This window comes from Doryrhamphus excisus, chromosome 16 (genome assembly GCF_030265055.1).
Source record: "Doryrhamphus excisus isolate RoL2022-K1 chromosome 16, RoL_Dexc_1.0, whole genome shotgun sequence".
Taxonomy (NCBI): Eukaryota; Metazoa; Chordata; class Actinopteri; order Syngnathiformes; family Syngnathidae; genus Doryrhamphus; species Doryrhamphus excisus.
In genome coordinates this window covers 4,920,426-4,935,810 of record NC_080481.1, presented here as the reverse complement: position 1 = coordinate 4,935,810, position 15,385 = coordinate 4,920,426, and the positions used below count along the sequence as shown (strand labels likewise).

Genomic DNA, 15,385 nt, shown 5'->3' with positions numbered 1-15,385 from the left:
TAAATGGCGACTCCAAATTGTCCATAGGTATGAATGTGGGTGGGCATGGTTGTTTGGTTGTCTGTGTAATGTAGTATACACTGTAACCATTCAAAACAATTGAATTATATTTCCTCTCAACATACTTATGCTCCTGTGCTTCAGAATAACAAGCATCAAGTTACTGTCCTCAGACCAGTACTGGACGTGTTTCAGTGAGACTGACTCTGGAGGGCTGGCGTTAGTTGGAGCGTTTACATTTATTGACCACTTGATGTCGCTGTAGGGGATTTGCCCTGACTGGCAACGAACAGGCAGGGACGTCGCACTCTCTGATTGGCTGTTCCTGTCGGGGTCAAACGGTGTTGCGCACGCTCCGTCGGCCTTTTCTGACTGGCGTCTAAAATCTGTCAGATCAGCGGACGGTCCTCACCGCTAATACCTTAGCTCGTTTTACCACACTAATTCACTTGACTTAGCGTCGAATACTTGTGGAATCGGTTTCAATTGTTGATTTTCGTCGCTCGGAGCTGAAGGAAAGAGTAAATAATGACGAGCAGCTCTAAGCGGAAAGAAGAAAGTCATTTCGCGAACGGGGGTGTAAAACAGTCCACATGGAGCAAAGCGTTGAACAGTAATGCACTTTGGGACGAGAAGGTCAGTCATACGTCATGTCGAGTTCACCCGAGGTGCTATACACTCTTCCTAGATGCAGTCAGGTTAAACATTCATCTGGTTTCGTTTTAGTGGACACGGTCAGTGTTAATTTGGATACATATTAATTTACGTTTCTCAGCGCCAAAAGGCTTATCTTGAATAATTGTGCCAAGAAAAATACTGACGAAACCGTGTGCATTCTTAGTCAGTGTTTTGTTGTCTCCGACTTTTTCGAAGGTCAAATGCAAGCAGATGGTGTGCAACACCATTGTTACATGTCAAAATATGATGTGCAATGAGCGAGGAAAATGACAAATGATGGCCAGTTGACCACATTATCATATAGAGAATATGATACTATGTATTCATGAATTACACTGCACAAAAGTATTCGTAACAAAACATGTTTGGTAGCGCTGCAATGATTTAACTTGATTTACCTTTACATTTAATTCTTTGTCTTCGCAGGATGAGTTTTTAGATGTCATTTACTGGCTACGGCAACTCATTGCAGTGATCCTTGGTGTAATTTGGGGTGTCGCCCCACTGAAAGGATTTCTGGGAATCGCCATGTAAGTAAGCATTCCTGTCCAGCTACGCTGACCAAACATTTATCACTGACTCAAACATGGTTCCTCATGATTGGCATGCTGTGGCGGGAAATATACTCTTCCTGTGTTTGCCTCATTAGATTCTGCATCATCAATGCTGGCGTCCTGTATGTATACTTCAGCAGCTTTCAGCAGATCGACGAGGAAGAGTATGGCGGAACGTGGGAGCTCACCAAAGAAGGCTTCATGACATCTTTTGCTCTTTTTCTGGTGGGAAGATTTTCCATTATGTGTGCTTGATATTTTGAAATCCAATGTGTAAAAGGAAATTTGGCTAAAGTAGCTAGGATTTGGATAGAATCTACCTGATTTGACTGGAGATCAGGGAGTAGTGGTAAGTGTTCTCATGGTGCTCAACTGAGCTGAAAGGATCCATTATGCTCATTTTGTATTGACTAGTGGACTCCTGCTGATAAGATACACACCATAACCCACTCACAGAGCTTTCTAGATCTTCCACAATCTGCACCTATTCCAGCTGGATTTCCTTGGCTTTTCAAAATGGTCAGTTTTAATTAATTCCACCTAAGGCCCACCTCTGAGCACTTTGATTGGGCACACTCCCAAGTGCTACTGAGGACTTCCGAACTACTGCCGTATCCCAATTTCCCATTTTGTCGGTAGAGGAGTTGATAAGAAATGAATAAAGCCTTTAGAGAACTATTGGTAGCTCATGAGCTACTGGTTAAAGAGCCCTGACTTACCATGTATGAACTCACAGTGGTATTGTAGGTCCGCGTTTATTGAGTGCAGACAATCTTGACACATCAGTCATGTAGATTTGGGGATTTTTTTGCGGGACTATCTGTTTATAAAAAAAAAAAAACTGGTGGAAAAGGCTATTAGCAACGCCAGACGCGCTTGTCATTTCCATGCATGCTGGTAAGACGCTCCCTGTATGTCTACAATATAATGCTACATAGACAACCCGATTGCTTACACAAAATAAACAGTTCGGACCCTGATAAAATCAGTTGTCATTTACAGCTTGTGCGTCTGACTCGTCAACATGACCAAGTAACATTGGAAAAGCATCGGGCTTCAGCAACTGTCCAGCTTGGCCCCATATTTTCCCTCTTGCTGGTCAAGAATCTGGAACTCCAACCACTTCTGCCTGATGTTTGCCTCTTTAAAAGAAATATTTCCTGGAAGCCATTAGCGTGAGCTCGGTGTTAGCATGGTGAAATCTTTGAGGGCAAACCAACAGCTTGTACCTGGGAATGCCCATATAAGGAAGTCGTCTCATTGTGACATCACAGTGAAACAGACTCTTCAGAGCCTTTCAAACATCTTTCAGGGCTCACTTCCAAATGTGCAAACCTCATGATTTGAAGCTTTGGCATGGTTTAACAGCATAATACAACTACAACTAGCTACATGTATGGAACAAGCATAACAGGTTCCTTTTAAAACACTTGGCTGAATTCTTTTTTGTCGGTTTGTCCTTCCCAGGTGGTGTGGATAATCTTTTACACAGCCCTACATTTCGACTGAAAGGATTCCACAGGACACTTTATACGAACATTTGTGTCGGTGGTCAAGGCGCACAACATCCATGGCTGGGAGGTGCTGGTATACAGTCTGACTGCTCAGCGTGCACTGCATCATCTGAATAGTTTTTTGAGGATGGACATGATTAAATCGGTTATTGATCGGTTCCGCTTTTAAAGGGGCTCCAGGTTTCCATTTGTCTTTCTGGTTTTCTCACACAGATGTCATTGTGTCTGACAACGACTGAACAACACTTAAGTCAATGGGGATTGGTTGTTTCCATGGTGTGACTGAAATGAGTCGACATGAAATGGGATACATACAGTATGCATTCACCACTTGCTACTGAGTCCTTTATCTTAACTCAGATTTGCTCTGAATTTCTTTAAAACAATTGGATGCATCAGTATTTGTCCAGGGTCTGTCCATATGAATCGAGCACAACAGTCACGTCTGTTTCAAAGTGGATGCGTTTCTTTTGATTCTTCTGAAGCGCATGACAAACTAGTGTATGCTAAATGTGGTTTGCAGTCTGTGTTCTCCAATACTCCTGAAGCCAAAGGGAGGAAAGACTGTTGACAGATGTAAGATGAATATCTAATTGTCTCATGTATGATTATGACTAGTTGTGAGCGTAGATTTGTTTCTTCACATGTAGCTCCCTGATCAGAGTTTTACCTCTAGTTTGAAGCTAACTTAGGCCGTTGTGTAATTTCTCCATTATGAACACGTCGACGACATTGACATGCTCACAGTATGTACCTCTGTTATGTCTGGCCTGATGTCACATCCTGCTCAGTATTTTCTAGTAGAGGACTTGGGTTCTCAGTTCTTGCAAAGTTATTGATACCGTCAGCCTGGTGTTTGAAAGGATTGTATTTTCTGATCAAGTCTTTTTGGGAATCAATAAACATGGGCTTCATTTGGCCTTCATTTTCAATGAGATTGTACCCGTTTAATGAATAAAGTTTCTTTTGGGACTTGAGGGCAAATGAAAGGGGAAAGGATTTAAGTGCGAATGTATTCTTATTTTTCCCTAAAGCTATGTACCTGGGGGCAAATAAAGGCACATAGAGCAGCATGTCGACAATGTAAACACAACTGTTAGTAAATGACAATGAAACAGCACATAATCCAACCAGTAAGTTTACATACAAACCAGGCCAGTGTTTACAATGCTACAGTATAATACAAGTAACAGAAAGTCTGTATAGTGGGGACCACTATAATTCAAGTTAGCCTGAGGTGGGTGTATTACGGGGGCAAATGGTGTTCGGTAAGTGGATAGTAAAGAGTGAATTACCATACAGACGTCTTGGCTTGAGGAGCACTGCTACGGTGGCCAATATTTACCTTTAGGAACAATTTAACATATTCAGGTTATTGATCTCGTGCAACAATTAGAATTAAAGTTACATTTGCTGTGACTTTCTAATTAAAGATAATATTATCTACGACTAAGCATAGTAACCAAAGTACTCTATGAATACAAAGTGATAATAAAATAAAGCATTACGTTTTTGAATAATCGTCGTTTTTCAACCTCTGAGTCAATTCGAATACACAAGCTAAACAAAATGTTATTTTAGCAAATGAAAATGTTGAAACGCGTCATTCGTCAAACCCACGAGCCAGGCTGGAGCACGTGACGTCATCAAGCAGCGTCGAAACGGTGGTTGTGTCGGAATTCGGGGTCTGCATCGTGAAAGTGCTCATTTGTAGGATGCATGACGTCACCCGAATTAGAAAGTCCACGAAGGCTTCTCCAAATGCGGCCGACAAATGTGTCCTTCTCCATTGAGAAGAAGTCTGAAATCCAACCAACCTTCGTGGCCAATCATCTCCCAACAATCTTTGCACGCTTTCGTCCAACCCTTAAAAAAGTCACCATTACGGGGCAGAGCTGAGAGAATCATCCATCCATCCATCCATCCATTTTCTATACCGCTTATCCTCACGAGTGTTGTGGGCATGCTGGAGCCTATCCCAGCTGTCTTCGGGAGAGCGGCGGGATCCACCCTGGACTGGTGGCCAGCAAATCACGGTACATATTGACAAACAACCATTCAACATTTTTCAAAGTTTCTAGAACGTTATTATAACGTTATTTCAATACGTAACACTTCATCTTATGAACATAAATTGAACATGGTATTATTCATGATATTATCATTATTTGTGTGCATCACTACATGTTTTGTTGGCAAATTCCGTGCGTAACTTTCATGAATGTAAAGAAGAAAGGAAGTGGCCAAAACGGAATAACTAAGTAAAGGAGCTATGAATATTACTACTGTTTAATATGTCAGGTTTAGCTGTGAGCTTGAGATAAATCTGTAGAAGGATAACATTTCTTCTCTCTCCTGTAAAACCTCATTAAAAAAACGAAAACGTTTCTTACTTTTACTGTGACAATTGAAGGCAGATATTCTGTCATGACGTCTCAGGGTAAACATGAGACCACGTGACACACCAGGAAGTGCGAGGAAGGCGGGACCGTCCGAATTCACAAGGTTGGTTCGCGGCTGGAGGAGGAGCCTCTGAGCGTCTGGCCTCCTTCGACCGGGTAGTAGGATGCAGACCCCGGATTCAGATACGGCCGCTGTGACGTAAATCCAAGATGGCGGGTTCCCGTTCCATGTTGAAATTTTGGAAGCCGGGTAAGTGAGTCTAGATAAGTGTAAACGCCGTACAGTTACTCATATGCTGCTCTAAAGTAATTACATTATCAGCAGCTATACTCATGTGTCAGCGTTTTTATGTTTTTTGAGCAATTTGGAATCTGCGCGTCATCTGCAGCCAATTCTGCTCAGCGCTGCGAGATGTTGCCTTTCAAAATAAGACACGGGGCGTAAATTACAACAGCGAACTAACTAACTTCTCGCTAACAGCGAATCGCATTGCACATCTTGATAGCATCGGCTGTGTCCCGTGCAGGGTCCGATGCACCGGCGATCTCCGAGGAGCGTGAACTCAACACGGAGACCATCGGCTCCACAGCCGTCTTCAACCCGTACATTGCACTCTCCATAGAGAAGCAGAGACAGAAGCTCCCCGTTTTCAAGGTGTCCCCAACCATTTCCAAGATGCCTGATTGTCACATCGCGGCGAATCAACACAATCTCACAGGGCCACATTGTTGTGTATCCAGCACAGAAACAACATCCTGTACTTGGTGGAGAACTTTCAGACTGTCATCATAGTTGGAGAAACAGGATGCGGGAAGACCACCCAGATACCTCAGGTTTGGACAAGTTTGGTAAAATAGTCAAAATGATATCATGTAGTCTTCAGTGGAATGAAATATGTACTTTGCTGCTACGCAGTGATGCTCATCATGTAACTTTAACCTACAACATGACCTCAGCTTGTGTTGTGTCAACGCATCAGTCCGCTATCGCTCTGTCATTATCAGTACCTGCTGGAGGCCGGCTGGGCAGCAGAGGGGAGGGTGGTTGGAGTGACTCAGCCTCGACGTGTGGCTGCTGTGTCTGTAAGAGCGCTACACATGACCTACAACAGCTTTGCCACAGTCCTCTCTCTCAAGGAAAATCAGCTGAAAGCTTCAGGGAAGCGGTCATGTCAAGCGCTTCTTCTCCTTTGTCTTGGTGGCAGGTGGCCAGCCGTGTTGCAGAGGAGAGAGGTGCTCGGTTAGGACATGAGGTGGGCTACACCATCAGGTTTGATGACTGCTCCGACCCCCAAGCTACCAGGATCAAGGTATCCCAAACAGATGCTAACGTCCTTTACTTGGAGAATACCATTTCACCATAGCCGTGTGCTGTAGTTCTTGACAGATGGAATGCTGGTTCGGGAGATGATGGCTGACCCCCTTCTTAAAAAATACAGGTACCGTTCTAGAGCCACAGAACTGCAAAGATAGATTCCGTCAGTGGGTGCTGGTATCATGTTCTTCGCTCTGCTCCTCAGTGTGTTGATGCTTGACGAAGCACACGAGAGAACCCTTTGCACAGACATCGCCATTGGCCTGCTGAAGAAGGTTACACGGGTTCATGCTTTTTGCTGTGGAATTTTTATGAGCGTTTGAAAGAATAATTTTCCTCCGCCAGATCCAGAAGAAACGTCGAGACCTGCGGCTCATTGTGGCCTCTGCTACTCTGGATGCCAAGGTAACTGTATCATTAAGATGAAGAGATATGCTGCCTTGGTAGAACAGATCAGTCAATGTCAGGCCGGAACACGGCGTGCTGACAAATGCGATGGAGCGATGGAAGAAAGACATAATCAGGACAAGACTTTGTGCGCAGTGTTCAACATCAGCGGTAACGTCCTATTGGATGTCAACTTTCGATTTTGAAGGTGTACATGTTACAAGGGGACCGATTATGCCTTTCCCCCTTTCTGACCTATAAATATAGTTAGAATGTTGTATTCCGGTGTTAAAGGGGACCTATGACGCTTTTTCCACCTTTCTGACCTATAAATGTAGTTAGAATGTTGTATTCTGGTGTTAAACTATGCCAAAGTTTCAGATCATGAGGTTTGCGCATTTGGAAGTGAACCCTGGAAGAAGTTGGGATGGCTCAAAACGCTCACGTTCAAAAGGCATGATATAACCGGCCCTTTGTGATGTCACAGAGGGGCCGACTTCCTTATTGGTTTGCAGTTAGGAAGCACTTTGGGGGCGTGCTCGGAGGCGGGTCGTAGGGGGAATAAATGAAAATGTTTTGTCAGGAAGCACAAATCCAAGGAAATCCAGCTGGAAAAGGTGCGGATTCTGGAAGATCTAGAAGGTTTCTAGATGTGTGTAGCTTCTATGGTGTGTAGCTGCAAGTATTAAAATCCCTTATGTGAATGTGTGTAATTGCATAACAACAGCATATATCAGTCAGTTGTGACATTTCTTGCAAACAATCCAATTCCTGTTCTGTGAAGAAATTCCACCAGTTCTTCAACCTGAACGAGTCTGGAGATCCGACTAAGGACACTTGTGGCATTTTAACCGTGGAGGGACGCACCTTCCCCGTGGATATTTTCTACACTGTCAGGTACCTACAAAGACTGTTTCATTTTGTGACTCAACCTAAGCCCCGCCCACTCTGGTCGGCCTTCAGCCCCGTACCTGACTATGTGAAGGCCACAGTGGAGACGGTGATGAAGATACATGAGACAGAAGATAATGGGGACGTGCTGGTGTTCCTCACTGGACAGGTATGAGGCTATATTTGTACTTCCAGTTATTGAACGACCTCGTGGACGTTGTCAGCCTGAGATCACTCATGGAATTATCTTATCATGCCTTGAAATTGTCTCACCAGGATGAAGTGGAGAAGGTGGTGTTGCTGCTGAAGGACCAAGCCAGGTCTCTGTCACGACAAGGCATGAAGAAACACCTGAGGGTTTTGCCAATGTATTCTGGTTTGCCTTACGCCGAGCAGATGAAGGTCTTTGAGCGGGTGCCTGCTACAGTCCGCAAAGTAAATATGCTGACGCATGTTTGTCATCAGTGATGGTCATTGAGCCTTTGTGGATGTTTAGGTGATGCATCAGCAGCATCAGCAAAAAGTCAGACATTACGCTCAGATTCTTACATTTGGCTGTACGCTAAATTTACAAACAGGAAGTTAGCTAATGTTGGAAGTCAGGAGCAGAAATGTAATTGAGCGGTATCAGGGACAATTTATTGGAGCATAACAGTGAAACATGAGCTCCTTCATTCACCAAACTCCAGATGAGGCTGAGCTGGTGATACGTCTGCTGTGTGCAGCCAGGTAGTGCAATCCAACCTGGGTTTCGTCGACATGCGATTAAATAGTCTTTTCCACACAATTGATGATCAACTCATTGACATGTTGAATGTGATGTTTCAATCAGCATCGTTGGCGGGAATATGCTACATTGCCAACACTGGCTAAATGATATCCTGTCTTCCTGCAGGTGGTGGTGGCCACCAACATAGCTGAGACATCCATTACCATCAACGGCATCGTTTTTGTCATCGACTGTGCTTTCGTGAAGCTACGTGCATATAACCCCAGTACTGCCATTGAATCCCTGGTGGTGACACCCATCTCCAAGGCTTCTGCCAGCCAGAGGGCTGGGAGAGCGGGACGGAACCGACCAGGGAAATGCTTTCGACTCTATACAGGTATGTAAACATGTTCTTACGTGAGTGTTATCATGCACTGTTAACAAGTTTCCTTCATCAGAGGAGGACTTTGAGAAACTGCCTTCCTCCACTGTACCGGAAATGCAGCGCACTAATTTGGCCCCAGTCATCCTGCAGCTCAAAGCTTTGGGCATTGACAACGTTCTGCGATTCAGCTTCCTTTCGGTGAGTCGCTGACTTTGCATTGACAAGGAGAGTGATTGCATTTGACCAAGAAGGGTGTTAAAGTAGAAACCATCTTCTTAGGAAGTTCATCTGAAGTTTGATCTTTCAATTCATTGAGGAATCGGTTACATATGTCCCAGTGTCCATACTAGACAAACACAGGCCACGGCCCGAATCTGCCCACTGGTCCGTGGAACGGCAACAATCTGCATAAGCAAGCAATTATTCTGGCATCAACTACAGTATTATTTGGAGTATTACCAGTATTATCCGAGTACAGCCATTCTTACTCATTCCGACCCAAAGAAAGAATACTTTACTGTACACAACTAAAAACGACACCGCTTTCACGATTACATCCCGTCTGTACAAAATAGCACCTTAAAGAATAACACCTAAAAGGGACCAATGATGCCTTCCACCTTTCTGACCTATAAATGTAGTTAGAATGTTGTATTCTGGTTAAACCATGCCAAAGGTTCAGATCATGAGGTTTGCGCATTTGGAAGTGAGCCCTGACAGACATTGGGATAGCTCAAAACGTTGGCTTTGAAAAGGTGTGGTAAAATTGCCCCTTAGTGATGTCACAGAGGGGTGGACTTCCTTATATAGAAACTCATATCAGTAACTTGTATGAGTAGGTGCTCCTATGAGTAGGACCCACGAAATCCAAAGAAATCCAGCCAAATAGATGCGGATTATGGAAGAACTATTGGGCTTTGTGTGCTGGTTTTCATGTGTAGCTGCTCCACAGGAGTCCACGACTCCATAAAAAAGGGCTGGTCATTAAAGGTCCCCTTTCAAGAGGCATTGAAAAGTGATCATTTTAACTACCGCAGAGCATGCTGGGATACGTGTAATCCCATTCCAGCGCTGCCCACTCTGCCGTGTGACACATCTCACAGATGTTTTGTTTTGGCATCCTGTGTGATTGCGTTCCCTACATGCCCGTGGTGAACCATAGCAATAGGAATATAAATAGGAACCAAGATAATAGCATGGCTAGTTCGGCCTAACCCATGTACGTTCCTGCCGCGTGGAAATTAGACGCGGCGAATCGGGCAGAGACTTTTATAGTCAGTGCGTGATGGATCTCCCAGACGGTCGGGGACAGCATGGGGAGTCTGCAGCCTGCATCCAACAACAGCGTAGAAGTAGAAGCATTGTTGTTTAGAACATGGCGTGGTTTAAGTGTGAGCTTAAACCAAGAGGAAGAACCTTTATGTTTTTTGGTATTGTATATCAGGAAAAGTAGCGAAAGGAGACAGGCAGCTGGCGAGGGTGAATATATAAATATAATCTTCCAAGATGCCAGTGTTGTCAAACCCCTGCCACCAGGAGCTCTTTCCTGTCCGCCAATGTGTTCAGACAGACAGTTGCACGGAGGCCTGTGGTGACAAAAGTGATGTGATTTTGCCACACAGAGCCGTGTGGACGTCAGGCATTAACCGGTGCCTTCCTTCTTCAGTTAGTTCAATAAGTCCTAGCAAGTGTTTGTTGAAGTTGATGTTCATTTACTCAAACAATCATAGCATTGTGCAAATCTTAGCATATGATGATCATTGATGTCACTAGTTGAGCGTGTCTGAAACAAACACACCACACCAAGCATACCATGCCATGCATTTGAAGGGACGCATATATTGATAAATATTGATTAGAGGTGAATTGCTATACCTTTGTAATTCATCATAGTTGTAAGATGCTGGAAAAACATGAAGATGTATCTTGGAAATGTTTTAAGTGAGGAACTTATCCGTTGTATTTATTTTCCAACTGACAGCCTCCTCCAGCTCAGACCATGGTTCAGGCCCTGGAACTTCTTTATGCTCTAGGAGGTAAGAAATGCTGCCATGATATGAGGAGGGACCCCCAAATCAAATTTAAGCATGGAGGATTGATCGCATTATGGCCAGCGACACGGTGTGTGTGTGTGTGTGTGTGTGTATATATATATATATATATATATGTGTGTGTGTGTATGTATATATATATGTATAAATGTGTGTGTGTATATATATATGTGTGTATACATGTGTGTGTGTGTGTTTCTCCCACTCTGCCCAAGCTGAAAATGTGGGAGAAACGCTGCTAAGGTGTTAAAGTGAATAAAACTGCGTCCACCCGCAGGCCTGGATAATTACGGACGTTTGACTGATCCCATGGGCATCCGGATGGCAGAGTTCCCTCTCAGCCCCATGTTTGCCAAGATGCTGCTGGAGTCAGGAAACTTTGGTTGCTCCAAAGAGATTGTCACCATTGCTGCAATGATGCAGATTCAGAATATATTTGTTGTACCACCCAACCAGAAGAAAGCTGCTGTAAGTAAATGCCATGACGTATTTGCTGTCAACTGACAAGGCATGAACCCGTTTCTGTCCCGTCACCCTCAGGCCCGCGAGCACAGGAAATTTGCCGTTGCTGAAGGCGACCACCTCACCATGCTCAACGTATATGAAGCTTACATGAAGGTGCAGTGGGTGTACGTCGGTGTGTCTGTCAGGAAGGGTTCATCACGTTCTTTTTTCATCTTCAGCACCAGAAGAGCTCCCAGTGGTGTCAGCAGCATTATCTCAATTACAAAGGTCTGCAGCGCGCCGCGACTGTACGAGAGCAGCTGCGGCGTCTCATGAGCAAGTTCAAGGTTCCGTGGACTTCCAGTGAAGGTATTTCCTGGTCGTTGGATCTGCTGCCTTGCATGTTTGATGCTTAAACATCCTCAGCGCCTCTTCTCGTGCAGGCGATCCTGATGTCATTTTGAGGTGCATTGTGTCTGGATTTTTTTCCAATGCAGCACGCATTCACCACTCTGGTTCTTACAGGTAAATTTCACCTTGTCTGAACTTGTCCGACTGTCCACCGCTTGTCAATGACATACTCTACATTACTTTCTCTGCCAGAACTTTACGAGACGACCGTGAGCTTCACATTCATCCCACCTCTGTACTCTACGGTGAAAAGCCTCCAAAATGGTTAGAATACTTTCTTCCTACCAGGCATGGGCGAACCACAGTCCACGGGCCGCATACCTTATGGTCCGCTGACCTTTTCAAACTGGCCAGTCCAACTTCTCAACACTATTTGATGAAAACACTAACGCTATTTTTAAAATAGCGTCAGTCTTGAACCATTCTTAGCAAAAGAATTTGCTTTCTAATGCGCCAATAGTGAAAATGTCCTCTATCTCAAGCCATACTGATAGCATATTTATCTTTCAGATTCACCTGTAGTTCTCGAGTGTGTTCCAGATGTTTCCTCACCAAGTATCATGACAGCATTGCTATTAAGAAGGGCTGACATAAGCTGGGTTTTGAACGCTGTTGCGATAGGAATAAGCCCTAGGCGTCGTCACAATGCTGGTGTTTCATGTGGCTGATAAGGTTTGATGTGTTGAAACTCATAGTTTTGAGTTTTTGGAGGTCATCATGGAATGCTTGCAGAGCATTTCACCTGCGAAGAAGTCCCAGCATGTTTGCAAGTGAGCTCAGGCCGTTTACACCACGTCACAGAGAAAGCGTGCTTGATTTGCGCAGCCTAACCCACCTACAGCACAGTACTGGTCATCTGGCGTCTGGAGTCTATTTCAATCTGATATTTCAGCTATGTTTGAATGTTGGTGGATTTATGGTGTTGAGCGTGCCTGATTCTAGCTTCCAGCTCATAGCCGCCCATTTCCCATGCCACATATCCTCACCATGGTCATGGTGGTGTGATGGAGCCTGGCTTACAGCTCGTTAGAACCCCAAATTCAGTATCTCCGAAAGTATCTTAGTTTGGAATCGATTCCACTTTATGAAGATGCACCGTGTGTTCGCCCATCCCTGGTCTTGTTTTCCAGTGTTGTGTTGTTATGGCAACACCCCTCTCTCCAGGGTTGTCTTCAACGAGGTCGTGCAGACAAGCAAGTACTTCATGCGAGATGTTACTGCTGTGGAGTCATCTTGGCTGGTGGAATTGGCGCCGCACTTTTACAAGCAGGCTAAAGTAAGTCGACGTTTTGTAAAGTTCCATTTGGACGTTGGCTTCACATCTCAACATGGGACAACTCCAAATGTGACTGTGTACATCCTTGAGTGAATAGATGACGCCAGTGCCGTGGTGGTGGTCTGTGTACCACGGAGCACCGTTCTGGTTTGGCCTGCTTTACTAAGTCCTGTCTTCTCTTTCAGCATGGGTCACTTGGCAGCAAGCGATCCCGTGTCCTCTGAACCTGTTGGTCAAGTGACGAGGACTCCCTCTCCGTGCCATTGCGTAGATGAAGGTGGAATATTTATTAATCATGTCCACGTGCACACCCGTGACCATGCTAGACACCCCCTCCTTGGATGGCGATCTACAGTACTTTGTTAGATCTGCTAAAGAATGTGAGAAGCGTGGCTATGTGCTTTCTTCCAACTGGTAGAGTCAGAGAAGGTCTGGTCCAGGAAGGCTTGCCGCCATACCTGGTTCGAGGCTGTATTTTTAAAGCTGTATCCTGGGAAGGAACATGAGACGTGTTCCTTTTCATTTGCCCACTCATAATGTACGTAGGTGCCTTTAGCAATGTAGCTGTTAACCTGACCAGTTTCTTAATAATGTCAGTCGGGCTCATGAGAACACTGTGAAAAGACTTCCATACCTTTTGTAGCCTTTCAACGGATTACGTCATTTCATTTGTCAGGAATGTGAACACACGGAAAGCTGGGAAAAGCACATGCTTGTCAAAACAATGATGTTAAAGTGCACTGGGATGCAACCTAAAGCCTCTAAAGAACTAGCACGTAGCTGTGTGTTGCATTCTTGTCATTCGAAATGTGTCACAGAGCTGTGCTGGTGGTAATACACGTAGTGTATACTGTAAATACAGTAGTACTTCACCGTTGGGATCTCCATCACCTGTGACTACTCAATGTTGCTAGCAAGCAGTATCTTACAAATGACTATGTCCAAATTTGCTGTTCAGGCAGGCAGTGTAGAAATTGAAATGTAGAAATGTAGAAATGTAGGCAGACTTGCATGATTTGTAGTACAACTACCGGACTATAGATTCTCTAAATCGATCTACACAAGCACAACATACAGTGGCTGGCCCGATGGACTCTTGCATGTGTACATTCCTCGATGCATACATCACTATCACTGTCAGCTATTCCTCTCAGCACCAAATAAATGCTCAACATGATGCAACGATGACCTTGCCTTATGTGCTTTGTAAGCAAGTGTGCCAGATGGCCACTTGATGTCGCTGTTGTCCCACATTACCCAAGCACGTCCACGCAGGAAGGATAAAGTTGCTTTCCACAGCAAATAGTTTTATCTAGAAAAATGGCAACATTAACGCCTTTTATCGTTTGAAAGCTTTCATGACCGACTTGATCAGAATGACAATTCCTGCAAGTCCATTTTATTTGGCATTTTCCAGTCCGGTTGGATGAAGAGCTCTCATCAAAGTCCATCTCAGTCCAAGAATGATATTTTTTTCAAATGCATTTCTTGCTAAAATGATAATATTGCCACTTTGTCCCATGTTGCAGGTTGTCCACTGAAGGGAATGCTGAAAGAAACTAAGATTGATGTAACATTTGAAAAGCAGCAATGAAAACGCCAGAGCGAAGGTTCATGCGAGTCCAGGTTGATGGGATGACGAAAGCCCACAGTTAGGCTCTGAAAAGAAAAGTCCTGATGCACCCGGTCCTAGAATACAGCCTCACCTGTCATCAGTTCTTGATCAATCAATTAGTGGGTGTGGTGGCACACCAGACCTTCACATCAACTGCAACCTGTCCTCTGACAAGATGCCTAAGATTCACCCGGAGACCAAATGGTGACCAGAACCATCAAGGGTCTCGGCATCAAGATGTGAGGGAGAGACTGGGACTGTGCCGCTCCCAGAATTTCTCCAGCAACGGTTAAATGCTTTACCAAAGACCACCAACACAAGTCCCACCCACCCTCAAGGACTCAAGTCCGAGAGTGCTGCCCTGGTGGGTCCTCCCTATGATCCCCCTTGCTTGTCTTTCAGGAGCTCAGGGCCCAGCCATTGAGGCGCTTTTAGAGACAGGGGAGCTCTGCTTCCTCATGGGAAGACGTGTTGTTGGGATTGACGAGGTCTTCCTTCTACTGGTCCACAATGGAGATAAGCGGCACGCCATGCCCTGTCGTGGCAGGACGTGAGGAGGAGGTCCCAAAGGCAGGCACTGCACAAGGTAAGGTCAGTGAGGGTCGGTACACAGGAAGTCAGTCCAATAAGGCAAAGGTATTCAAGGACGGCAGGCAAAAGAAGGGGTCGAAAAGCAGACGAGGGTCAGAAACCAGGCAAGGCAATAACAGGGAATGGTAGAACGAGACATGAATGTACAACGAACTTGCAGCT

General features: G+C 44.8%; 2 protein-coding genes and 1 long non-coding RNA gene across 4 annotated transcripts; 2 read left to right on the top strand and 1 right to left on the bottom strand.

The window, feature by feature from the left end:
- Positions 1 to 353: 353 nt before the first annotated feature.
- On the top strand, positions 354 to 3,678 carry rab5if (RAB5 interacting factor). Its single transcript, XM_058051890.1, has 4 exons — positions 354 to 636; positions 1,105 to 1,208; positions 1,328 to 1,457; positions 2,700 to 3,678. The coding sequence occupies exons 1-4, from the start codon at positions 529 to 531 to the stop codon at positions 2,739 to 2,741; spliced, it is 384 nt and encodes a 127-aa protein (XP_057907873.1). The 5' UTR covers positions 354 to 528; the 3' UTR covers positions 2,742 to 3,678.
- LOC131104574 (uncharacterized) lies at positions 2,699 to 5,263 on the bottom strand. The gene is made up of 2 exons (XR_009119801.1): positions 5,140 to 5,263; positions 2,699 to 4,762 (listed from the first exon to the last, which is right to left on the bottom strand). It is a non-coding gene; the product is annotated as an uncharacterized LOC131104574 (long non-coding RNA).
- On the top strand, positions 4,400 to 14,205 carry dhx35 (DEAH-box helicase 35). Of its 2 annotated transcripts, XM_058051888.1 has the most exons (22): positions 4,400 to 4,782; positions 5,186 to 5,398; positions 5,676 to 5,803; positions 5,890 to 5,982; positions 6,154 to 6,231; positions 6,354 to 6,458; positions 6,526 to 6,587; positions 6,669 to 6,738; positions 6,809 to 6,868; positions 7,635 to 7,747; positions 7,814 to 7,910; positions 8,018 to 8,176; positions 8,637 to 8,847; positions 8,909 to 9,033; positions 10,817 to 10,871; positions 11,164 to 11,354; positions 11,427 to 11,504; positions 11,570 to 11,699; positions 11,774 to 11,855; positions 11,934 to 12,005; positions 12,906 to 13,017; positions 13,203 to 14,205. In XM_058051888.1, the coding sequence occupies exons 2-22, from the start codon at positions 5,359 to 5,361 to the stop codon at positions 13,239 to 13,241; spliced, it is 2,100 nt and encodes a 699-aa protein (XP_057907871.1). In that variant the 5' UTR covers positions 4,400 to 4,782; positions 5,186 to 5,358; the 3' UTR covers positions 13,242 to 14,205. The 2 variants fall into 2 exon arrangements, with proteins under 2 accessions (XP_057907871.1, XP_057907872.1); XM_058051889.1 differs by lacking the exon at positions 4,400 to 4,782 and having other exon boundaries at positions 5,183 to 5,398.
- The last annotated feature ends 1,180 nt before the right edge of the window (positions 14,206 to 15,385 follow it).

Bases quoted from the DNA above. Each gene is read 5' to 3' on its own strand.
- dhx35 (XM_058051888.1), top strand. From the start codon at position 5,359: ATGGCGGGTTCCCGTTCCATGTTGAAATTTTGGAAGCCGG. The intron at 6,739-6,808 runs GTTACACGGGTT...TTCCTCCGCCAG, and splicing joins CCATTGGCCTGCTGAAGAAG to ATCCAGAAGAAACGTCGAGA. The intron at 6,869-7,634 runs GTAACTGTATCA...TGTTCTGTGAAG, and splicing joins CTGCTACTCTGGATGCCAAG to AAATTCCACCAGTTCTTCAA.
- rab5if (XM_058051890.1), top strand. From the start codon at position 529: ATGACGAGCAGCTCTAAGCGGAAAGAAGAAAGTCATTTCGCGAACGGG. The intron at 637-1,104 runs GTCAGTCATACG...TTGTCTTCGCAG, and splicing joins ATGCACTTTGGGACGAGAAG to GATGAGTTTTTAGATGTCAT. The intron at 1,209-1,327 runs GTAAGTAAGCAT...TTGCCTCATTAG, and splicing joins GGATTTCTGGGAATCGCCAT to ATTCTGCATCATCAATGCTG.